This window comes from Loxodonta africana, chromosome 2 (genome assembly GCF_030014295.1).
Source record: "Loxodonta africana isolate mLoxAfr1 chromosome 2, mLoxAfr1.hap2, whole genome shotgun sequence".
Lineage (NCBI taxonomy): Eukaryota > Metazoa > Chordata > Mammalia > Proboscidea > Elephantidae > Loxodonta > Loxodonta africana.
In genome coordinates this window covers 110,135,737-110,161,724 of record NC_087343.1, presented here as the reverse complement: position 1 = coordinate 110,161,724, position 25,988 = coordinate 110,135,737, and the positions used below count along the sequence as shown (strand labels likewise).

Sequence of the window (25,988 nt, the reverse complement as noted above, 5' to 3'; positions counted from 1 at the left end):
TATTTATCACTTACAGTCTATCTCTCCCTATTAAGGAGTCCTTGAGTGGAACAAACAGATAAGCACTCAAGCTTACTAGCTGGAAGATGGCCTTGGAAGACACTGTTTCTGAAAGGTCACGGCCTTGGAAACCCAATGGAGCAGTCATACTCAGCACATAAGGGATCGGCATCAGTTGAGATTGTCTAGAGAGTAACCAAATGATAACAATCTCTATTAGAATCTAAATACTATGAAGGTAGGATATTTGTCAGTTTCTCTTACTTTGGTACCTCTGGATGACAATGTTTGGGATCAAGGAAATACTTAATTGATGAATGAATTAATTGTAACCACTATCACCTAATTGGTGTAGTGGTTAAGAGCTACTACTGCTAACCAAAAGGGTGGCAGTTCAAATTCACCAGGCCCTCCTTGGAAGCCCTAGGGAGCAGTTCTACTCTGTCTTATAGGGTCACTATGAGTTGGAATCAACCCGACTGCAGTGGGTTTGGTTTCTTGGTTTTATCACTTAATTGTGGTCAGTTCTTCAAAGTGTTCTTGCTACTTACTCCAGGTAGAAATTATTTACATAATTATGAGCATTGTTGATCTTAGATATGCACAATTCATCAGGGAGAATGCCGTATAAGTTTTTAAACTTTCTTAATTTCTACTCCCTCAGTTTTGGGGAAGCAAAACCAAAATGGCAGTTGTGCTGTGCTGTTAATGACGGTGGTGGGGGGCGGGGAGAATACATTTCTAGGAACGATGACAGGTAAAAGTCTTATGAGGATGCTCAAGGAATCCAAAGGATTGTTCCTTTGGCTGCTTGATTCCTGAAGTCAGCCTGGTTTAGTAAGCAGCAAAAGAAAAAAACTGCGTGATATTTTCTTGAACGATCTCCTGATGCAACTGTGCTTAGCGCTTTCGTGTCAGCACCCATGGGGAGCTTTCGGCCACCAGACTCCGACAACCTGTTTGCTCCCAGTCCCTGAGCGGGGTAGTGGGGGCGGGGGTTGAACGATTGGATAGGGTCCCTGGGCAGTTGGGCTAGGGCGCCGGCCAAGGGCGGGCTCGGGGCTTTGCTCTCTCAGCTGGCCACTGCCGGACCACACGCCCACGCTGTGCATTCCGGTTGGCCCCAGCGGCGACAGGTAATGCGCGGCGGAGCGCCAACTGTACCTGTGCTGGGCGCTCAGGGCGGCCGCGCGCCGGGCGCTAAGGCGCTCAGGGCGGCGGTGCGCTCACAGAGGCGGGTCCCGGCGGCGGCGGCAAGAACCTTAGAAGGGAGGCGGCAGGGGTCGGATTGGTTCCGCATGGGGGCGCTGTCACCTGTACATGGGAGGAGCTAAAGCCGGTTCTGGTTTTCTGCTGCTCCGAGGCACTGGAGCCGAGAGAACCCATCCTGACCATGAGGGACGCCAAAGGCATCGAGAACCCGGCTTTCGTCCCCTCCAGCCCCGACACCCCGCGCCGTTTGTCTGCATCGCCCTCTCAGATCGAGGTCTCTGCCTTGCCCTCCGACACGCAGAAAGAGGATTCGCAGCTGCGGGAGCCTCAGGGGCCCCAGAAGCCACCGGAGCCACAAGAGCCACATACTCCTCCATCTCTTCCAGGAACTCCACCTGCCTCCCAAAAGCGACCCAGGCCACTTTCGCTGTCGGAGTTTGAGGAGGGGCCCTGCGGATGGGGGAACTTCCACCCCGAATGCCTCCAGCGGTGCAACACGCCCCGGGGCTACCTGCTTCACTACTGCCTTCTGGCCCTTACGCAAGGTAAAGTCCAGCGCTCGCTGGAGAGGGCGTTGGGCAAGCGGAGAGCTGGTGAGGGGTAACCGGCAGAGGGCAGGTGCGGGGAAGTCCACCGGAGTCCGCAGGCGCTGCAGGCGGGCCAGGGCTTGGAACGTGCAAACGCTCACAGCACTTCAGCCAACCAAGTTCACTTTTCCGCATTTGAGCGTTTGGGCTTCTCTTTTACTGCAAGATCTAAGTCTTGCTATACGAGCTTTTTCTGCTTTTTTTTTGTTGTTGTTGTTGTTCGACCTCAGGTTAGCAGATTCGATTCCTCCAGACAACGTGAAAAGTAGGACTCAGCCTTTGGCGACCGTATCCCCTGGGGAAATCCGTTCCGTATCACAAAGCTTACGTTTTTCTGAATTCCATACTAAAGGGATTTTGAAATCGTTTCTGGCACTAAAGAGTTGATACTTTTACAAAAGAGAGTTGGGCAATTCTTCAGAGGATAACTGTATTTTACATATATAGTATAGATTAGAAATAAGCATTAATGTTTTGTGGATAGTTTGAGGGGTATGTGAGCACAAGTGGAACCCACTGAGTAAATTAAGAAAGGCTTCAGGCGTTGTCAAAGTTTCAGGCTTTATTAGCCATTCAGTCACAAAGGAGTTCCACAGTAATCTGTTTTGTTCACGAAGCTCTTTTACATTCTCTTGGGAGGGACAGATTAAGCGCAGGTTTATACCCTGAGGAGGTTGTAATCTAAGTAATGTTTGGAAGAGGAGTGATATTCTGGTAGAGGGAGAATGACCCCTGTGGAAGAAAGCATAACCTGAAAAACCTGTTGCCATCAAGTCCATTCTGACTCTGATAGTGACCCTATAGGACAGAGTAGAACTGCCCCGTAGGGTTTCCAAGGTTGTAAATCTATATGGAAGCAGACTGCCACATCTTTCTCCTGCAGAGCAGCTGGTGGGTTTGAACTGTCCACCTTTCAGTTAGCAGCAGAGGGCTTAGCCACTGTGCCACCAGGACTACTTGGAAGAAAGCATAGAGAAGGCAAAAGCTGCTTGAGGTGGTGCCTCTAATACAGGGGGTGAAAGAATTGGGAAGAAACAGGAGAGTGATAAACTGGGGAGAGGTAGGCACGAAGTGCAGTATTTTGAAGAACATGCTGAAGGTTAGTTTGATGGTATGTAGAGACTAATTAAGAACACTTAATTGTGCTCAGGCGGACCCTGTGCATATACCCCAGCCCAACCAACTGCCAAGAGGCAGTTATTTGAACAGAACAAGGGGATACCGTGTGGTTTAAAATCAGGAAAGGTGAGTATAAGATTACTTAGTCTGTGTGCTGAGCAGATAATCCGAGAAACTGGACTATATGAAGAATGGGGCATCAGGATTGGAAGAAGACTCATTAATAACCTGTGACATGCAGATGCTTTCTTGCTGAAAGTGAAGAGAATTTGAAGCACTTACTGATGAAGATCAAAGTCTGCAGCTTTCAGTGTGGATTATACCTCAATATAAAATAAAAATCCTCACATCTGGACCAATGAGTGACATCGTGATAAATGGAGAAAATATTGAAGTTGTCATGGATTTCTTTTTACTTGGATCCACAATCGGTGCCCATGGAAGCAGCAGTCAAGAAATCAAATGACAAAGAAGACCTCTTTTTAGTTTTAAAAAACAAAGATGTCACTTTGAGGACTAAGCTGTGCCTGACCCAAGTCATGGTACTTTCAACCACCTCATATGCATGTGAAATCTGGACAATGAATAAGGAAGACAGAAAAAAAAATTGATACCTTTGAATTATGGTGCTGGTGAAGAATATTGAATATATCATGGATTGCCAGAAGAATGAACAAATCTGTCTTGGAAGAAGTGCAACCAGAATGCTCCTTAGAAGCAAGGATAGTGTGACTTCATTTTATGTATTTTGGGCATGTTATCAGAAGGAACCAGTCCCTGGAGAAGGACATCATGTTTGGTAAACTAGAGGGTCATCAAAAAAGAGGAAGACCCTCAAGGTGATAGATTGACACAGTAGCTGCAGCAACAGGCTCAAACATAGCAACGATTGTGAGGATGGCCCAGGACCGGGCAGTGTTTCATTCTATGGTACATAGGGTCGCTATGAGTTGGATCTGACTCACTGGCACCTAACAACAGAGATTTTTGGTCTCTCGAATCAAAATCTCAAAATATTTTGTAAAGATGAGTCAATAGAAGACTAATGGGAAAGGATGCAACCTAGGAAATTTTGGGGGGGGAGGGATTGGAAGTTGCTGTTTTTTAGATTAAGAAAAAATCTGCATCTAAAGGCGCACTTTCTATTCTTATCCCTGCTACTCCCTTCCAAGGAACCCATTGCCCTTTGCTTTCCACCATGTTAGGTGTTACATAAATATTCGTTGATTGCACGTCAACCACAATTCCTTTACTAAAGGTAGTTTTGTGCTAACGAGTTATTTCCACTGTACTTGTCCCCACCAAAGCTCACTTTTAATCGGTGTCTTCATCTTGGACAAAAACAGTGATTGTGAAATGTATTAATGTCAAGAATATGTAGTTCAAAGAAGTGGAAAATTTCTTATCTGTGTCTTCTCTTAAGTTATTTGAAAATTCAGTATTACTCCAGAATATATCATTTTATATTTAACATGAAAACATTGTTTAAAATTATTATCCAATATAATTGACACTGTAGAAATATGTATCAGGTTTAGTCTGAAGCTGCATATTCCCAAAAACCCATTGCCATCAAGTCAATTCCGACTCAGAGTTTCTCAATTTAAGAAACATAATCATAGATGAAAGTGACATAACAAATTCATTCATGTTTATGTTTAATTCAAATGTCTGAAAACATTGTTGCCAGGTATCTCAAATACGTTTCTTGGGGAGACTGTTTGCATGGTATGTTAATAGGAATTTAATGGGGCAAACGGTCACTAGGTGTCACAAATGGTCTGCGATTGCTAACTACCAGTTCAAACCCACCAGCAGCACTGCAGAAGAAAGGCCTGGTGATTTGCTTCCATAAAGATTAGAGTCGGGAAAACCCTGTGGAGCAGTTCTACTCAGTAACACATGGGATCACTGTGAGTTGAAATCAACTCGACCGCAATGGGTTGGGTTTTTATAATGAGGGAAAAAATACATCAAATTAACTTATCTAACTCAGCATTTCTCAAATGAACAAACAGGGTTTCTCTTTGTACTTAATTTCCTAATGTGCCTCCAGTTTTCATGCATTTACAGTAGAGATATAGCATGTAGTATGTTAGAGTAATTATGGAGGTAGTTAGTCTTTAAGCAGAGCTTTCGGATCTTGGGAGCATAAAATTCACTTTGTGGTTAACAGGCTTAATGTGCTATTTCTTCCAGGGGAATTTATTAATTTAGTTTTTCCAAAAAAAAAGTTTTACCACACAGGCATTGATTTCTGATGACTGACTTTTAGTCAGTATGGAAGGTGTGTTGGGGAGCTGACTTTTGGTTAGAGAGATTTTCCTATTCTCAGATAATTTAATCTCCTTATAAAAGTGTCATTCCTAGATACCTTAGATACTTTATTTTAAAACTTCAGGAATTATAATTTGGTTTATCCTCTCCATTCCTGTTGAATCGATTTTGACTCATTATAACCCTATAGTACAGAGTAGAACTGCACCATAGGGCTTCCAAGACTGTAATCTTTATGGAAGCAGGCTGCCGTATCTTTCCCCCATGGAGCAGCTGGAGCGTTGGAACCACCAAACGTACAGTAAGCTAACCTATAGGTTAGCAGCTAAGCACTTAACCACTGTGCCACCGGAGCTTCTTAATAGACTTACTAAACTGGCATAAAACTAAAAATCACATTAGGATTTATGAAGCCTGTTATATCACCTTTCTAGAAATTTATTTTCAGTTCAAGTCTTGATAAAGCAAAATTTCAACAGATTGTTGGCTAGTGCATACTCTTCCTATTAATTAATGAATGAAAAAAAATTCATGATATCTAAAAAGGGATAACTAGTTTAAAAATTTATAATTTGATCAAATGCTTTTTATTTTTTGGTAACTTTAAATTCCTGTAAATTTAACCTTTATCTGGACAGAACATTTTTGTTGTCAGTTAAAATTGGATTTTCATCCTTTTATTCCTCCATATAGTTATAATAATTAAATGAGTAGATGAAATAGGTTTTTTCTTTTCTTTTTTTTTTTTGCTTTTACACTGTATACAATTTAGAATGCCAGTTGTTGAAATAAAACTCTTAGTTTATGTTTACTTTTGTTCCAGAATCTTTTAAATGATAATTTTAACTTCTATAAGAGTGTTAGAATAAAAGAGATTTGACAAGTCAGTTTCACCTTTGTTAAGACCAGGCCAAGGTAATTTCTTTCATAAATAAATATGTTTAAGGACTAAGTAGTTTGGGAAGCAGCTAAGCATTGCTCTAATGACCTGTGGGGTCGCCTGTACTTATACTTTCCCAAGTGAGGCTGGTGGGAGCCTGCCACATTTGAAACTCCCTAGCACCTTGGCTTCATGGAACTTTTCCAGTCTGATTTTGTGTTTGTCATTTAAAGAAAAACAAATTAGGCCCACTTAACTACAGCTTAATGTGTAGCATGTATTAATTTTGTTTCCCCTGCAAAAAAACCCCTGCCATCGAGGCAATTCCGATTCATAACAACCCCATAGGGTTTCCAAAGCTGTAAATCTTTACGGAAGCCGACTACCACATCTTTCTCCTGTGAGGCTGCTGGTGATTTTGAACAGCCCCTGAAAATTCACAAGTGTGCAATTTAAAAGTGAACTGTGATTTTCAAGAAAGTATGTTGGAGTTGTATAACTTTGCAACTTTGAGGTTTTTTTACATAGGTCCATTTAAAAGTATCAAAAGAAATGGAAAAATCAAACTTTAGTACATTGTATTAATAACCACAATCTATATGATAAAGTTGCAATAATGCACACAAATTTCCTTTTTTCTCTTTTAGGTATTATAGTCAATGGCCTAGTAAACATTAGCATTTCTACTATTGAGAAGCGCTATGAAATGAAGAGTTCCCTGACGGGCCTGATTTCATCAAGCTATGATATCTCATTCTGTGTGTTGTCTGTATTCATATCGTTCTTGGGTGAGAGAGGACACAAACCAAGATGGCTTGCATTTGCATCTTTTATGATAGGACTGGGAGCACTTGTATTTTCCTTGCCACACTTTTTTAGTGGTGCTTATCAACTGGGGTCCATTTTTGAAGGTAAGTTTCTGTTCTTTTGCTTGTTTTGTTTTAATCTACAGAAGTAGTACAAAAGTAGGTCATTAAGTCTATACTGCAATGTATTGGTACAGGTAAGTGGAGAGAAGGTTTAAGTATCTTCCACTGCTCACTGCTTTGCTCCTGATGTGAACTGTGTGAGGTAGGGGATTACAGAGACAGGCTGTGCAGTATTCATCCCTTCAGTGGCTCTCCACATTGTTAATCTTCTTCTCCTTCTCCGTATTATACAATCCTCTTCCCAAAGAGGTGACCTCCTTTCCTTTGCAGGTATTGTGACCTCATTGAGTATTGAGATCTAGTTTTTTCCCTTTGTGATTTTATTTACTGTGCATATAGCATTGCCTCCTGGAGGTGCTGATATCTGAGTCGGGAAGTTTATAGAAGGAGTGAAGCTTTTCCTAAGAGCTGAAACTAGCTCATTTTGGGCTCTCTAGTTTAAAGACACAGAGCTTCGTGATTTGCCCAAAGTGCTGCTCTGGTTAGATGAAGAAGTGCATTATTCAAAATTTCAAAAAGGAAATGTGATTATTTATATTCCTACTTTATTTTCAAAGAGTCGTGTACTTATGACAGTAGATCTTAGCATTTTTATTGTCCTTCCCAGAACTATTCATAGCAAATGTTGAAGTAATGTAGAACAAAACCAGAGGGTTACAAATTCAGACACTTTCAGATGTTAGCTATATGAAGAAACAGCTTAGAGTAGGAAGAGAAAGGAGAATTGGGTCCTGCTGCTCTGTGTCATTTCTTAAAAAGATGAGATCATCATATTTATGTTAATATTGAAAATTACTGCTAAAATTAATTGACCCCAATTTCTGAATTATAGAATGACAACAAATAGAAAAAAAAAATAACAAAGTATATATTATGCAGTATAAAAAAAATTTTTTTTATGGTTTAGAAGGACACTTAATAGGTAAGCAGGCTTCATTTTGGAAAAAAAATAGAATATGCAAGCGGTTAGATGAGTAGAGGGTGCATTTTAAAATGCAATAGTGTTTGGAATGAATGAGATAAGAATGGTATCAGTGTAAAGAACACTTATGTCGAATCTAGTACATCATCGAAGATAGGACGATATTGGATACCACCAACTGCACATAATTTCACTGGGAGAAATTTTGGGAACAAGGCACATATTGCAGCATATATTGTAATCTAACCTCTTTGAAAACGAAATAAGCAAACCCATTTCCCAGCAGTTGGTTCTAACTCATAGCAACTGCCCCACAGGGTGTCAAGGCTGTAATTTTTATGGAAGCAGACTGCCACATCTTTCTCCCACAGAGCACCTGGTGAGTTTGAATCACCGACCTTTCGGTGAGCAGCTGGGCACTTAACCACTGTACCACCAAGGCTCCTTGAAAACTAAATAGTAGGGAAAATTATATATTTTAGTCTGACACAAGAAAACATGATACCGATTGTAAGATTGTAAGATAACAGCTGTTATCGTGTTTTTGGTATTTAGGTGGCAATCTCCTTGCTGCATCTAGTCCTTCACTCTTCCAATTGATCTGATACACTTTTGCTCTTGAAGTAAGCAAACATTGCTCAAAATCTAAACCAAAAGAACCTCCCTACTCCAGTACAAAAGTCTGATATGTCCTCAGTAATCGTCTATGGTTCGTCTTTTGCCACATACTCCTTGAGTTATAGCCAATCTGTGTAACTCATACTTCCCTGAGAGAAATCACCACAAATTAAGGTATGTGTGTGACGAGAGGTAAAGCTAGGATGATTGCTGAAGCCAGATTATAAATCTCTAATACATTACTGCTTAGTTATGCAGGTTTTCACCAAATTCTTGTTGCCTGCCTAGTTGATGCCTTTTATTATTTTAGTTGAAGTCGATTAGATATAGGAACTGGCTGATCTATAAAATTGTTACTCCAGGACTCATAGCATAAACAATATCTCGTTATTGTTGGTAGTTGTTGTCAAGCCGATTCTGACTCATTGCGACCCATGTGTGCAGAGTAGGGTTTTCAAGGCTGTGACCTTTCAGAAGGAAATCAACAGCCCTGTCTTCCGAGGCAGCTCCTGGGTGGGTTCGAACCATCAATCTTTCAGCTAGCAGTCAAGCACTTAACTGTTTGCACCACCCAGGGATCTAAATCTTATTCACAGCAACTGAAAGAAAACATCGACTTAACAGCAACAGACTTTTTTTTTTTTGCCCTTTTTTTAATTGTCTTTCTCATTACTATTATTTATTGATGGACTATACACAGTGCTGGGGTAACAACAATAAAACAGTTTCCTGCCATCTCAATTTTACGTACTAGTGAGGAGAGATTAAAAAAAAAAAAAAAAGATAATTGAAAATTGAAGTGAGTGTATGAAGGAAATGAACAGTATGATGTAATACTATAAAAGAGTAAATATGTGGGCCAGAGAAGGCTCTTGTGATGACAGGATCATGAGGAGCCAGTCATGAAAGATGCTTTCCAGGGTGGAAAGAAGCATGATCAAGGGCCTTGGAGCTGGAAAGAACTTGGTAAGTTTTAGGTATTGTCATTTCTGGCCAGCATCGCCAAAGCTAAGGAGAGCCTGGCATGAGATGAACTTGGGGAAGCTAGCAGACATCAGAGGGAGGCACTTAGATTTCAAGTGCGATGGGAAGTCATGGAGGGATTTTAAACAGGGAAGTGTCATTATCTTATGTATGTTTTAAAATGATCACTTTTGCTTCTGTGGTTCTTAGGAACAAGAGTAAATGGGAAGAAGTCACTTTGCGGTTTCTTACTTTGAACGATAAAAACCAAAAACCAAACCCAGTACGGTCGAGTCAATTCCGACTCATAGCGACCCTATATGAACGATAAAAAACGAGTCAATTCCGACTCATAGCGACCCTATATGAACGATAGTGAGAGGTAAAGATGTTTAGGGCTGGGGTGGTGGTGGTAGAGACGTAGACGAATGACTAATTCTAAATGTATTTTAGAGGAAAAAGAGAAAGGACTTTCTAGTGGATTTATTGTGAAGGAGGAATGAAAAATAAAAAGCCCAGGTCCGTCGAGTCGATTCCGACTCGTAGCGACCCTATAGGACAGAGTAGAACTGCCCCATAGAGTTTCCAAGGAGCACCTTGCGGATTGGAACTTCCGACCCTTTGGTTAGGAGCCGTAGCACTTAACCACTATGCTACCAGGGTTTAATGACTCCTTAATATTTGACCTGAGTCAGTGGGGCCATTCATTAGAATATAAAAATATAGGTAGAATAAAATTAAGGGTAGAAATCAAAAACTGGGTTTGGATTTGTTAAGTATGAAATGCATATTATACATTGAATGTTGCAACATAGAGCTTCAAGCATGTATGCTTATGTAAATATGCAAGACGTTCTTCAGGATTGATTCCCAGAAGAGCAAATACTGGGTTGAAGGGTTTTCTCAGTATAATTTTTGATACCGTCACATTGACTCCCAGAAAAGGATATACCAGTTACTGTCCCACTAATGTGTGAAAATGCCTGGCCTCTATTTTGAATTTTTGTGTTCTTTCTTTCATAAGTTTTTCTTAACAGAAATGTCACTGTGGTGTGTGTGGGTAAGTGTGCATAAAACAGGTACTGAACTTAGGGCTGAAATTGCACTACATATCTAAAGGAACCCAGACGTTTAGAAGCAAAGGAATGCTGGAAGTCCTAAATCCCCTCTTTTTAAGATGAAAAACCTTAGGATAAGAGACGAAGTGCCTTCGTAGTGTGTTTATAGATAGTTAGCAACAGCCAAAACCAATCCTAGTCTTATGCTTTGGTTAAGTTTTTCAAGTTTTTATGGTTATTATTTACACTTAGTAGGTTATTAACTGTATCAAATCATCTCAATACTTTTAGAAATTTGAAACATTTATTTTCCAATTTCAAGCAGCCAGTTGTAATAGTCTGCACTTTCTTTAAAATATAATAACCTGTCCACTCAAGTAAATTAATTTACTTTTGTGAGCATGGGCTTATCTACGCCAAAATCTAAATTATTTCTCTAACTCTAAGGATTGTGTAGAAGAAAACTGCAGATTTAAGTGGGAAAGAAAAACAAATGAGCTTAAAGTTTCCTGTAAATAAATTTGAAGCAAGTAAATGTATAATCTTTTTAGGTAATGTAACATAACAAAATTATTTTATTAATTAAAATCACACATGTCATTTAATTTGACAGGGATTTTGTTGGTTTCTGTTGTTGAATGAGGGAATAAACATATATTCTTATGTGCTTTTTTTGGTAGCTATTGTGTTTTGAGCTTGAGGGAAACCAGTCAATGTTCAGTTTGAATGAGAGAATCTCTTTAAGAGAAGATTAAAGTAATACAGTCAGTGAGCAGAAGGAAACAGATGTGAAATATGAGGTGCAGATGTAATTTCCACAGGTGTGAGAATAACACAAAAGGAGGTTAAGAGTTATCAAAAGATAGAAAGGTGTGTTTTAAAACAGCTTGAATTTTCTATTGTCCTGTAAAAAAATTAAGTAGGGTTGGAAGAAATTTTTTTTTTTTTTTAAAGAGAAGATTTATAGAGACAAAGTTTTTTTGGGGGTTTTAAGGATTAAAAGTGATTATCGGACTTTGAATGACAATGCTAAATTTTCTCAAAAGGAAGTGTTGGTTTGTTGTTATTGGAGGCAGAAGGAGGAAGTATTAAATTTAAGAGAATAAATTCTTCTAAGGGCTGATTTTTGTACGTGTTAGCCTGACAAGAGAACGAGTGTCACAAGACTTTTTCAAGTAAATCATATTGGGCAGTCACTTTTAACATATTTTAACAATATATTAGCATGCCATTAACATAATATAGCATATTTCATTTCATATTTTAACATAACCCACCTGATTAATAATAAAATATTCACATAACTTTTAATATTTTTGAAACTCATGAAAGAAATCTGTACCATTTAAAGTTCTGTTTTTATTTATGCACTTTTCATTCCTTTTGGGTGAGTTATTTTAATGTTACTAAGAAAATAATCTCATCTCTTTGAGACTTGAGGGAGGTTATGATTGCCTGTCTAATAACTGCAGAAAAAGGAGCCCTGGTGGTACAGTGTTTAAGTGCTCAGCTGCTAACTGGAAGGCCTGAGGTTCAAATACACCAGCTGCTCCGCAGGAGAGTGATGTGGCAGTCTTCTTTCGTAGAGATTCCAGAGCCCAAAACCAAACATGTTGCTGTCAACAACATGTTTGTCAACAGAGTAGAACTGCCCCATAGGGTTTCCAAGGGGGAAGAGTTGGTGGATTCAAACTACTGATCTTTTGGGTAGCAGCCAAGCTCTTAATTACTGTGCCACCAGGGGTTCCAATAAAGATTACAGCCTTAGAGATCCTATGGGGCCGCTCTACTCTGCCCTGTAGGGCCGCTATGAGTCAGAATTGACTTGATGGCAAGGGTTTATGGCTGGTTGTTTTTTAACTGCAGAAAAGCAATTACTAAATCCAAGCAAGCTCTTTTTCTTTATTGATAGGTAGTTTGCTAACAACCTAAATGTCTAATGTTTTTAGACTGGTATTTTAGAGAGAATTCTACACTGAATGGCTTTGGTTATTGTGTTCTCCTTACTTAAAAATGTTGAACTAGGAAAATGATCAGGAAATGGGACTCGAAGTTAAGCTTAATTTCTTTCACTTTCTTTCTTTTTCTTTTTCATTTTTTAAGTATGGGATGCTCCTAATGAAATTGTCAGGATTTTTGAAACTGTTATGAAATTTTCAGGATTTTTGAAACTGTCATGATTAGATAATATGAATCACCCTCATGATCGCTACCTTTATTTAATGCCCACTGGGGATCCTGATTCAGTAAGTCTGGGGTAGGACTCAAGAATCTTTTTTTTAACAAGTACCCAGGTTATTATAATCAGTCCAATTTGGGATATGCATGTCCTGTTTAGTTTCTGATTATTTTACAGAACATTCGACTGTTGTCACAGAAGGTAAGTTTCTTTTCACTTCAGGATTATTGCTTTACATCTTCTTTTAAAATAGGGGTTTCACAACTGTCGTGCAATATTAGGTGCTTTAATGTAACCAGGTTTGTTGAAATTCAACTGACCAAACTTCTGAAACTGAGGAAACTCTCAGAGAATAAAAGTAGGAAAGTATGTATCAATGAGATGTTAGCATAAACGGAATGGTGCCTACAAACTATAGTTTCCTGATTGGCAGAGGCTTAGAAAATCCATGGCTTTCAGCAAGAGAAAAAACACATCCCAGCATTTCCCAATGTCTGATCTGAAGAACACAGTGTCCTGAGGTATTAAGAGGAATGTGTTAAAATGTGTCCCATGGTTGAATGAGTTAGGGGAAAAAAGGGAAAGTTAAAGAGGTGTCTCTATTGCATCACTTTAAAGGCGGGTGTACTTTGCGAATCTTTAACAAGATTAGTAGAGCTCTGAACTTTGACCAAGGGACTGTTTCCACCTCTCACTTCACCTTCCCTGCTTCAGAATAGTGTTTCAGTGAACATACTTGAGGGAAAAATCTGCCCGATGCTGACTTTTGTCTAAGTATGTGTTTTTGAAACCCTGGTAGAATTTAGAAACTTCGTTATGGCCAGCCTTAGAACAGCATGTGATCTATATTAGGTGCTTGAAAAATACTTGTTAGGTTGTCTCATGTATTAATGGATGAATGAATCAATCCCTTCTACAGAGGCTTGTAAGGATTCTCACGATTTGTTAGTCCACAGAAGGCAGTAGGACTAGGTAATGGCCCGTAAGGGCAGTTTGGGATGCTACGTCTACATTTTCCATTAACTTGGGCTAAAGGATAATTTTCTCGTTTTTGGTTACTAAATTGAGAAGAAGCATGCTGTTATTAGAAGCAAAAATTATATGCCCAAAGTTATCTTTATGGCTAAAATTTGGGATGTGAAAAACTTGCAGTGTTAAAAAGGAAGCTGAAATTGAGAAGCATGGTCAGAAAGAGTGGCAAAGTATACTTCTGGTATTGACATTGTACTTCTGGTTTTTGTCTTAACTACTTGCTAAAATGTTGATCTCACTATAGTGTCTTATAGTGCTTCTAAGCTAAAAATGTTCAATTGTCAGGATTGATTTTGGATAGATTATTAGTAATTATTACTACTAATAATATTATATATTGTATGGTATATTATATAATTAGTAGTAATTATGGATTATTAGGAATAAAAAAAAACAAAACCCGCTGCCTCTGAGTCGATTCTTACTCCTAGCAACTCTATAGGACAGGGTAGAGCTTCCCTTTAGGGTTTCTGAGGAGTGACTGGTGGATTCTGACTGTGGACCTTTTGGTTAGCTGCTAAGCTCTTAACCACTGCACTACCAGGGCTCCATAGTAATCTCTATTTATCTTCGTGTATAAGATAAGAAGAAATTCTCTGATATGACATGCAAATGGGCCAAAAACATAGTTGTGTCTAACTGGATGTAACGTATGGGAGGTAATGATTAAGCAATGCTTTTTGTAGCTTCCTCAGAAAGGATGGTTAAAATGTGGTTTGTGGCAAGAGAGAAATGAAGAAATTCTATTTTTTTTTTGTGACTCTTCTTAAAAATACATTAGTTGTCCAGTGTGTATTTTAATATATACATTTTCTCTTTTAATTCTATTAGTGCATTACATGTAATGAAAGTGAGTAGCAGAGGTATTAGTGTCAGGCAGAGCTGAGTTTGAAGTTTTGCTTGAACTCTGTGATAGACCTTGGATAGCTTTCTTCAACTATAAAATGTCAGTGATAATAACAGCTACTTCATTGGAGGTTATACATATGCACTGATATGGCAATGCCTGGGCAGTGGTAAGTGCTCATTGGATGGTAGCAATGAATAATAATGATGTTCATGATAATCAAGTAACCGTCATACTCGTGTAAAAAAACTGCCTTTCCAAAAAAAAAAAAAGTGTTCAGTAATTGACAATGATAGTTACAAAATAACATGAAACAACTAAAACTCCTATAGTATGGCACATTTTTCTATAGGTGACGCGTGATCTTGTCGTATCCCCAAATACTGGCCAAATGTTTTCAAAATAAGGGGTTTTAATCAAATATCTTTTCAGGGTTATATTTTTCTTATGAGATAAGAAAATAAATTTATTTGGTGTAGCTCAGATTGCATCCACCCAAAATGACACATTAAAAAATTGTTATTTAAATAACTCTGTTGCCTCTTTTTAATAGCTTCCTTTTTTTCTGATTTTAAACAGAATATGTACTTTGTAATACATTCAAAAAATAGAAAAACAGTCAAAAATAGAATAAGGAAGGAAATAAAGATTTCTGTAATAACACAATTTAGATTATCCACTAACATCCAGACTTTTAAACGTATATGGTCATTTTTACATGCATTCATAAAGAATTCACACATAATTACACACAGATACATCACAGTCATTAACACACATTCATACACAGACTCAAACATCATTACATTACATTCACTCACATATATTTAAATAATAATACTTTAATGAAATTAAATTTTGAATCTCCTTTTTTTTAAACTTAGGAATCTATATTGAATATTAAAACATGTACAGCCGCAAAATATTTATGCCTTTAAATTATTTCATTTTATAGGTAACTTATTTAATCAGCCCTTGTTTGTCGTATTTTTTAATACATTTTAATTTTCTGGTTAGAGAAGTGCTATTGGTCATTGCAGATAATTTGAATAATACTAACGGAGTCGATGTTAATGACATAGATGGAGCAAAGCTTTTGGGACCTTCATTTGGTGATATGGCAGGACTCAAAATGAAAAGAAACAGCTGTAAATGTCCATTGGTAATTGAGATGTGGAATGTATGAAGTATGAACCTAGGAAAATTGGAAGTTGTCAAAAATGAAATGAAATACATAAAGATGGCTATTATAGGCACTAGTGAGCTGCAATGGCTGGTATTGGTCATTTTGAACCAGACAACCATGTGTTCTACTACGCTGGAAATGATAAAATGAAGAGGAATGGCACCATACTCATCATCAAAAAGACCGTTTCAAGATCTATCCTGAAGCAGAACGCTGTTAGTGATAGAATAATAACCATATGCCTACAAGGAAAACTAGTTAATATTGACTATTATTCAAATTTATGCACCAACCACTAATTCCAAGATGAAGAAATTGAAGATTTGTACCAACTACTGCAGTCTGAAATTGATCAAAGTTGCAATCAACATGCATTGTTAATTACTGTTGATTGGAATGTGAAAGTTGGAAACAAGGAGAAGGATCAGTAGTTGGAAAATATACTATCTTGGTCTGGGATCTCTAGAGCGGCAAAGCCAGTAAAGCCTATAAATATATATATATAGAAAGAGAAAGATTTATATCAAGGAAATGGCTCCTGTGGTTTTTTTAGAAGCTGTAATGTCCCAAGTTTGTTGAGCAAGAAAGAGGCTTCTCCTGACCCATATAGGCACAGAGTCTGGTGACCCAATGTCGGCAGGCTGGAGAGCAGGGCTGTTGCTTATAGGCTGTGAAGATCGATGAATTTCAAGATCAACAAGTAAGACTGCAGGTAAGCTGCTAGCTATTGAACACAGGAAGCATCAAAAGAAGGTGGAAGGAAAACACAAAGTCACTGTACCAGAAAGAATTGGTGGCCATTCAGCTATATCAGGAGGGTAGCGTATGATTAAAAGCCAGTGCTATTGAAGAAGTCCAAGCTGCACTGAAGACACTGGTGAAAAACAAGGCTCCAGGAATTGACACAAAACCAATTGAGATGTTTCAACAAACAGATGCAACACTGGAAGCACTCACTTGTCTCTGCCAAAAAATTTGGAAGACATCTCTACCCGGCCAACTGACTGGAAAAAGTCCATATTAGTGCCCATTCCAAAGAAAGGTGATCCAACAAAATGTGGATATTATTGAACAATATCATTAATATCACTTGCAAGTATAATTTTGCTGAAGATAATTAAAAAGTGGCTGCAGCAGCACATAGGAAAAGAACTGCCAGAAATTCAAGCCAGAGTCAGAAGAGGACGTGGAAGGAAGGATATTATTGCTGAAGTCAGATGGATCTTGGTTGAAAGCAGAAAATACCATGAAGATGTTTACCCGTGTTTTATTGACTATGCAAACACATTTGACTGGGTGGGTCATAACAAATTATGGATAACATTGCAAAGAATGGGAGTCCCAGAACACTTAATTGTGTTCATGAAGAACCTATATATAAACTAAGAGGCAGTCATTTGAACAGAAGAAGGGGACATTGTGTGGTTTCGATTCAGGAAATGTGTGTGTCATGATTGTACCCTTTCACCATACTTATTCCATCTGTATGCTGAGCATGTAATCCAAGAAAGTGGGCTATGCGAAGAAGAACAAGGCATCAGAATGGAGGAAGACTTATTAACAACTTGTGACACTCAGATAACAGAACCTTGCTTGCTGAAAGCAAAGAGAACTGGAAGCACTTACTGATGAAGATCAAAGACCACAGCCTTCAGTATGGATTACACCTCAACGTAAAGAAAACAAAAATCCTCACAACTGGACCAATAAGCAACATCACGATAAACAGAAAATATTGACATTGTCAAGCATTTCATTTTACTTGGATCCACAATCGACGCCCAAAGAAGCAACAGTCGAGAAATCAAATGACCTACTGCATTGGGTAAATCTGCTGCAAAAGACCTCTTTAAAGTGCTCAGAAGCAAAGATGTCACTTGGAGGACTAAGATGCCCCTGACCAAAGCCATGATTTTTTCAATTGCTTCGTGTGCATGTGAAAACTGGACAATGAATAAAGAAGACCAGAAGACCAAAGAAGAATTGATGCCTTTGAATTATGGTGTTGGCAAAGAATATGGAATATACCATGGTCTGCCAGAAAAGTGAACAAATCTGTCTTGTAAGAAGTACAGCCAGAATGCTTCTTAGACTCGAGGATGTTAAGACATGGTCTCACTTACTTTGGACATGTTATCAGGAGGGACCAGTCCCTGGAGAAGGACATCATGCTTGGTAACGTCAGTGAAAATGAGGAAGACCCCTCAACTAGATGGATTGACATGGACTGCAACAATGGTCTCAAACATAGCAATCATTGTTAGGATGGCACAGGATGGGACAGTGTTTCGTTCTGTTGTACATAGGATCTGTATTGGTTGGAACTTGATGGCACCTAATAGCAACAATGACAAAGAAGTAGAGAGCAAAAGTAATCCATTGTTATTATTTTCTCAAGGAAGATAGTTACCTGGCCAACTGGCTGAAAGAGATCCATATTTATGCTTATTTCCAAGAAAGGCTATCCAAGTGAATGCGGAAATCATTGAACAGTATCATTAATATCCCAGGCAAGTAAAATTTTGCTGAAGATCATTCAAAAGTGGCTATGGCAGTGTATCGACAGGGAACTGTCAGAAGCTCAAGCTGATAGTATTGTGCACCTCTGAGTTAGGACACCTACCTATTCCAATTAAAATTTAAGCTTTGTTTGATTAATTTGTTAGTGTCAGTGTATCCCACCAGGCTTTAAATTTAATGAAGGTAGAAAAGGTAAGTTGTGTGTTTTCAATTTTATTAAACTTTGCATTTTGAAATAATTGTAGATTCACATGTAGTTGCAAGAAATAATACAGAGAGATCCCATATGCTATTTTCCCAGATTCCTAAATGGAAACACGTTGCAAATCTCTAGTACAATATCACAACCAGGATATTGACATTGATATCGTCAAGATACAGAACTATTTCATCACCACAAAGAGCCCTGGTATTAGACTTTAAACAATACATATTTTATTTTATTGTTGATGAGAATGTACACAGCAAAAACACACCAATTCGAGTTTCTACATGTACAATTCAGTCGCACCTGATATTAGACTTTTAGAGCCACGCCTTGGTCCCTTCTCTGTTCCACACTAGCTTTAAACCCTGGCAACCAGTAATCTAGTCTCCATTTCTATAATTTTGTTCTTTCCAGAATGTTGTATAAATGGAACCCTGTAGTATGCAAACTTTGGGGATTGACTTTTTCACTCAGCTAATAATATGGAGAATGATCTGCATTTATCAGTAATTCATCCCTTTTAATTGCTGAGTAGTATCCATGGAAGTAACCCTAGTGGTGCAGTGGTTAAGTGCTCAGCTGCTAATGGAGAGGTCAGAGGTTTGAACCCACCAGCTGCTCTGAGGGAGAAAGTTGTGGCAGCCTGCTTCTGTAAAGATTATACACTTGGAAACCCTATGGGGCAGTTCTACTCTGTCCTATAGGGTCACTATGAGTTGAAATCAACTCAGTAATGGGTTATGGGAGTATCTACGGTATGAATGTATGCAGTTTGTTTAATCACTTATGTGTTGAAGGACATATGGATTGTTCCCAGTTTTTGGCTACTATAAATAAAGCTGCTGTGAACATATTGTATATTATGAAGGTTTTTGTGTGAACATTTCTCTGGGATAGATGACCAAGAATAAAATTGCTTAGGCATATGATATTTGCGTGCTGATGTTCAAAAAAAAAAAAAAAAAGGAGCCCCGGAGGCGCAGTGGTTAAGAACTATGGCTGTTGACCAAGAGGTTGGGAGTTCGAATCCACCAGCTCCTTTTTGGAAACCTTATGGAGGCAGTTCTACTCTGTCCTGCAGAGTCTCTATGAGTCAGAATCGGCTGATGGCGATGGGTTTGGGCTTTTTTTGGCTGGGGGAGGGGGTTACGTTTTAAAGAAGTTTGCCAAACTGTTTCCTGGGGGGCCTGTACCAGCAGCAGTGTGAGTGATCCAGATTTTCTGTAACCTCACCAGCATTTGGTGGTGTGATTTTTTACTTTCACCTTTCTAATAGGTTTGTAGTGATATCTCATTGCTTTGACTTGAACCCTGGTAGTGTAGTGGCTAAGTACTACAACCGCTAACCAAGAGGTGGGCAGTTCCAATCCGCCAGGCGCTCCTTGGAAACTCTATGGGGCCGTTCTACTGTGTCCTATAGGGTCGGTATGAGTGGGAATCGACTGGACGAGAGTGGGTTTGGTTTTGGTGGGTAATGGCTAATGATGTTGAGCGTTATTTCATGTGCTCATTTGCCATCTGTGTGTCTTCCTTGGTGAAACGTCTGTTTATATGTTTTTCTAATTTCTTTTTTACTGTTGAGTTTTGTGAGTTGTTTATCCCCAGTACTGTATATTTTTTGGATATGTGGCTGGCAAATATCTTCTCCCAGTCTGTTGTCTTTTTATTCTCCTAATAAGATCTTTCACACAGCAAAATTATTTAATTTTGAGGAAGTCCAATTTAGCATTTTTCCATCTTAATAATCGTGAACCCTAGTGGCGCAGTAGTTAACAGCTTGGCTGCTAACCAAAAGATTGGCAGTCCAAATCCACCTAGCCGCTCTTTGGAAACGCCATAGGGCAGTTCTACTCTGTGGGGCAGTGTTGCTACGGGTCGGAAATGACTCGACAGTAACGGGTTTGGTTTGAGTTTTGTATAAATCTTGTTTTGGCCTCAATTCTAAAAATTCTTTCCTTAGCCTTAGATTTCGAAGGGTTTCTATGGTTTTTTTTTTTTGCAATGCTCTTTATCAAGTCTAGAATGTTCCACTTCTATTCGTATTTGTCTTTACTTCGAGGATTTTTTGGAACATAAAACCCTCAGCGGAAACGCTGTTGGCGTAGTGGTTAAGTGCTACGGGCAGTTCTACTCTGTCCTATAGGGTTGCTATGAGTCAGAATTGACTGGGCGGCAATGGGTTTTTTTGGTTTTAAAATCCTCAGCAGAGGGCTCAGAAATCAGTGCAGATGATTTGTGATTATCTGAAAAATTTGCCAAATGCTTTTTCTGCATCAATTAATATGATCATGTAATTTTTCTTCTTAGCTTATTAATACAGTGGGTTACTTTTTTTTTTTTTGAATATTGAAGTAGCTTTGCACCCTTGGGATAAACAAACCCCTCTTAGCCATGGTATGTAATCCCTTTATATATTGCTGAATTCTATTTGCTAACATTTTGTTAAGAATTTTTTGCATCTATATTCTTGAGGGATACTCATCTTCAGTTTTCTTTTTTGTACTGTCTTTGTCTGGTTTTGGTTTCAGGGTAAAAATACTAGCTTCATAAAATGAATTGGGAAGTGTTCTCTCCTTTTCTGTTTTCTGGAAGAAATTGTCTAGAATTGGATTTAATTCTTTTTTCAAACATTTGTAAAAATTTTCCATTGAAACTATATGTGGTTGGAGATTACTTTTTGAGGATTTTTTTTTCAATTTAAAATTCAATTTCCTTACTAGTAATTGTTGGTGTTAGTTGCCATTGAGTCAATTCTTACTCATATGACAACCTCATATATTACAGAGTAAAATTTTTCATAGAATTTTCTTGGCTATAATTTTAATGAAGCATATTGCCAAGTCTATCATCCCTGGTACCCCTGGGTATGGAACTGCCAACCTTTAGGTTAACAGCTAGGTGCAAACTTTTTGCGCCACCTAAGAACCTTTAGGAGCCCTGGTGGCAAAGTGGTTAAGAGCTATGGCTGCTAAACAAAAAGTTGGCAGTTTGAGTCCACCAGCTGCTCTTTGGAAATCCTGTAGGGTAGTTCTACTCTGTCCTATAGGGACGCTATGAGTCGGAATTGACTTGATGGCACTGAGGCTTTTTTTGGGGGGGAGGGACTTTTAATGAGCCCTGGTGGCTCAGTGGTTAAACACTTGGCTGCTAACTGAAAGGTTGGCATTTTGAGCTTACCAGCTGCTCCACAGGAAAAAGATGTGATGGTTTGCTTCTGTAAAGATTTACAGCCTTGGAAACACTTTGGGGCAATTCTACTCTGTCCTATAGGGTCACTATGAGTTGGAATCAACTCGACGGCAACGGGTTTAGGGACATTTATTAGTGATAGGGCTATTCAAAGTATATTTTTCATATTTGATGAGTTGTTGTAGTTTTTGTAGATTTTGCATTTTGTGGAATTGTTCCATTTCATCTAAACTGTCATCTAATGGCCTTCCCTATGTCTGTTAAAAAAAAAATTTTTTTGATGTCAACTTTATCTGATATTATCATAGCTTCTCCTGCTTTTTAAAAATTTATGATCATGTGGTATACCTTTTTCCATCCTTCTACTTTCACCCTGTCTATAGCATTATATTTGAAGTAGGGTCTTATACAGAGAATATAGTTGGGTTATGTTTGTTCATCTACTCTGCCAATCTCTGTATATTAGTTATAATCAGGCCATTTATATTTAATGTAATTGTTGATATGTTGAAACTTAAGCCTGCACTTCAATTTTTTTGTTTTATCTGTTTTTCATATCTCTGTTTTGTTTCCTTCTTTCCTGTTGGTTACTTCAACCTTTTTAAGAATACCATTTTGACTTTTCTATATGGTTTAGAGCTACGGCTGCAAACTAAAAGGTCGGCAGTTCGAATCTACCAGCTACTCCTTGGAAACCCTATGGGGCAGTTCTACTCTGACCTATAGAGTCACTATGCATTGGAATAGACTGAACGGCAATGGGTTTTTTTTAATGGCATTTCTGAGTGTATTTCTTTTCATAGCTCTTGGAGTATTTACTCTAGGTTTTGCATCATATGAACATAAGTTATAACAGTTTGGGTACAATCAGTAATTTTTAACTGAAACCTGAACATTTTGGGTATTGTATTATGAGAACCTGGATCTTATTTAAATTTTTATTTTTAGCTGGATTTCTCTGATATTATTTAGTGGCATGAGTAGGGGAGTCTCTGTCTTATTATTGCAAGGTGGGATAGAAGTCCAAATTTCTCTCTTGTCTCCTCATCACTTTTGGCTGGAGGAGGGAGGCAATTTTGGATCCCCAATTCACCTCCACTGACACCACCCTGTCTGGGAGGGTAAGAGTGACTTATTATTGCTTTCCACATTTCCTCCACTGACACCATGGCAGAGGGGGTGGCTTCGTTCCACTGTTAACTGAGGAGTCAGAGAGGAAATCTCCCAGATTTTGGTCATGAGTTTTGACTCTGGAGGAATTTCTATGTACTGGCTGGGGTGGGGGTGAAAATTGTAGTAGGGCTGGAAGTTGCCTTCACTTCTAGAATTTTTGGGTCATAAGTGTCTTAGTCATCTACTGCTGCCATAACAGAAATACCACAACTGGAAGGCTTTAACAAAGAGAAATTTATTTCCTCTCAGTAAAGTAGGCTAAAACTCCAAGTTCAAGGCGTCAGTTCCAAGGGAAGGTTTTCTCCCCTGTCAGCTCTGGAAGAAGGTCCTTGGTCCTCAGTCTTCCCATGGTCGAGGAGCTTCTCAGGCACGGGGACCCTGGGTCCAAAGGATGCATTCTGCTCCTGGTGCTTCTTTCTTGGTAGTAGGAGGTCCCCAACTTTCTGCTTGCTTCTCTTTCCTTTTATCTTTTAAGAGATAAAAGGTGGTGCAGGCCACACCCCAGGGAAACTCCTTTTACATTGGATCAGGGAGGTGACCTGAGTAAGGGTGGTGTTACAATCGCACCCTAATCCTGTTAACATAAAATTACAGTCATAAAATGGAGGACAACCATACAATACTGGGAATCATGGCCTAACCAAGTTGACACATATTTTTGGGGGGACACAATTCAATCCATGACATTCCACCCTTTGCCCCCAAAATCACATCCTTGCAATATGCAAAACATATTCACCCCATCATATCATAGCAAAAGTCTTAACTCCAAGTTTAAAATCCAAAAATTCCTCTTCATCTGTGAAATCTAGATACAAGTTATCTGCTTCCAAGGGTACAATGGCAGAACATGCACAAGCTAGACATTTCCGTTACAAATGGGAGAAACTGGGAGGAAAAGAAGGCATAACAGGCACCAAGCAGGTCAGCAAAACACATTACATTAGCCCTCAAAGCTTTGAAAATAATCCCCTGTTCTCTGAGACAATTTATACAATGGCCCTGCCCTCCAGACTCTAGGTATTGGCCATGCCCTCTGAGTGGCGGCCCCTCGGCCCTGGGCTTCAACTCCGCCTTCCAGGCCCACTGGGAGCTCACTCCGCTTTGGGCACACCATTCTCCTTTCCATCTGAGCGGAGACTCTACCCTTAGAAATACCAGAGGTCGTGGTGCTCCACCATTTGAAACCCCTGAGGTCATGGCCATACCTTTTGAGACTGAGGCACCTCAGCTTCTTGTGTTCTTTGACTCTTCAGCTTCTGTTTCCTGGTGTTTTGGCCTCTCAGCAACTCAGTCCTCAAGCCCACATCTGCCCTGCTGGGGCACGTCTTTCAAACCTCTGTACCTCCACAGATAAGTGCCCAGAGGCACCCCACTCCACCAGGAAGCTTTCTGCACACAGGCATTCAGCTTTCTTGCTCCGTGGGTCAGTAGTACCTGTTCAGTCTCGCACTGGTCTCCTGGTTCTGCTGCTGTCGGTTGTCTGCTGCAGCTGGTTCTCTGCTGTTGCCACTTCTCTGCCACTATAGGTTCTCTGCTGCGCCGGTCCTCTGCCGCTGTCACAATTCTACGTATTCACATTTTCAAAACTGCTTCCACATTTTAGGTATTTGTTGGAGCAGCACCCCACTCTCTTGGTACCAAATTCTGCATTAGTCATCCAGTGCAGCTATAACAGAAATAACCACAAGTGGATGGCTTTAACAAAGAGAAATTTATTTCCTCACAGAAAAGTAGGTTTAAAGCCCAAATTCAGGGTGTCAGCTCCAGAGGACGGCTTACTCTCTCTGTCAGCTCTGGAGGAAGATCCCTTGTCCTTAAACTTCCCCTGGTTGAAGAGCTTCTCAGGCACAGGAACCCCGAGTCCAAGGATGCGCTCTGCTCCCAGTGCTGCTTTCTTGTTAAAGCCACACACTTGTGGTATTTCTGTTATAGCAGCACTAGATGACTAACACAACAAGAAAAAATCTTTCCCAGCAGAGGGCTCAGAAATCAGTGTAAATAATTTGTGATTATCTGAGAAGCTGAAAAAATAAAAAAGAACTCAGTGGGAAAATCCATTTGACTCATGTCTGCTCTTAGAATTTCTTTTATCGACTATGAAAAGAGCCAGTTAATTTAGGGCTAGTAAAAGGCAACAAAGTCTATTCTTTGGCCAGATTTTTGTTCTTAACAGAAAGTGTGGTAAAAATATGTCAGCCTGAAGAAATTACAAAATTGAATACAAAGGGAGAAATGGATGGTTCTGATTGAAGATGCTGATCTGGTTAGAGTATAAGATCCTTCTTGATTAAGTGGGCCTTTGGAAATGGGCGCTCAAAACTAAGAGAGGCTGCCTTCACTGAGTCCACAGGAGTTTCTTGAATTGTCATTGAGGTCGTAGGTCAGAAACTTGGGCTAGGCTTAACTGGGCAGTCCTTATTCTGAATTCACCAAGGGTCACTCTTGTAGCTTCGGTAAACTTTTGTGTTAACTGTAATAGGTTGGTCTCTGAGGCCTCAGTTGAAATGGGTAATCTCTGTTCTCATCGCCCAGAAGGTTAGCTTGAGCCTTTCCAAAGGCTAGCGCCACATTCCAAGAGCCAGTGAACACTTGAAAATCATCAGTCTTGACCTAGCATTAGAATTTTGATGCATATCCTTTCAAAGATAGATATTTTAAGACAAAATATCTGATAATGTGGGTGTTTTTCAATCAATAACATGCTTGAAACAACATTGTTTCATCTTAGTGAGTATACTTCTAGAAGAGGCTTGACTGCTTTTAAACCAAGTAACTAAAATAAACATGTTCTCCAGTAATGTACATATTTAATGTAGTAAAATAAGTGGTGTTAATAGCTGTTCTACAAGAAGAAAAAACAAAGCAAGCAAACAAACAAAAACCTGTGAATAATTAGAAATAAGAAAAGTTAACTGTTTTAATATTACATAGTTATATCACTAGAAAATTTTAAGACAAAAACTCTAGTAGAGTTAATAAATAAGGTGAGTGGACTTACCTGTAACAAACCAAACCCGTTACCATCCAGTTGATTCCAACTTATAGCGACCCTACAGGGCAGAGTACAACTGCCCCATACGGTTTCC

At 39.2% G+C, this 25,988-nt stretch overlaps 1 protein-coding gene across 1 annotated transcript in view; it reads left to right on the top strand.

Moving 5' to 3' along the window:
- Positions 1-1,255: 1,255 nt before the first annotated feature.
- The window catches only part of SLCO4C1 (solute carrier organic anion transporter family member 4C1), a 74,828-nt gene continuing 50,095 nt past the window's right edge, over positions 1,256-25,988 (top strand). The window contains exons 1-2 of the mRNA XM_003404731.3: positions 1,256-1,757; positions 6,723-6,986. Coding sequence (XP_003404779.1) covers positions 1,394-1,757; positions 6,723-6,986 — 628 coding nt within the window. The 5' untranslated portion in view covers positions 1,256-1,393. The remainder of the gene's footprint in view (positions 1,758-6,722; positions 6,987-25,988) is intronic.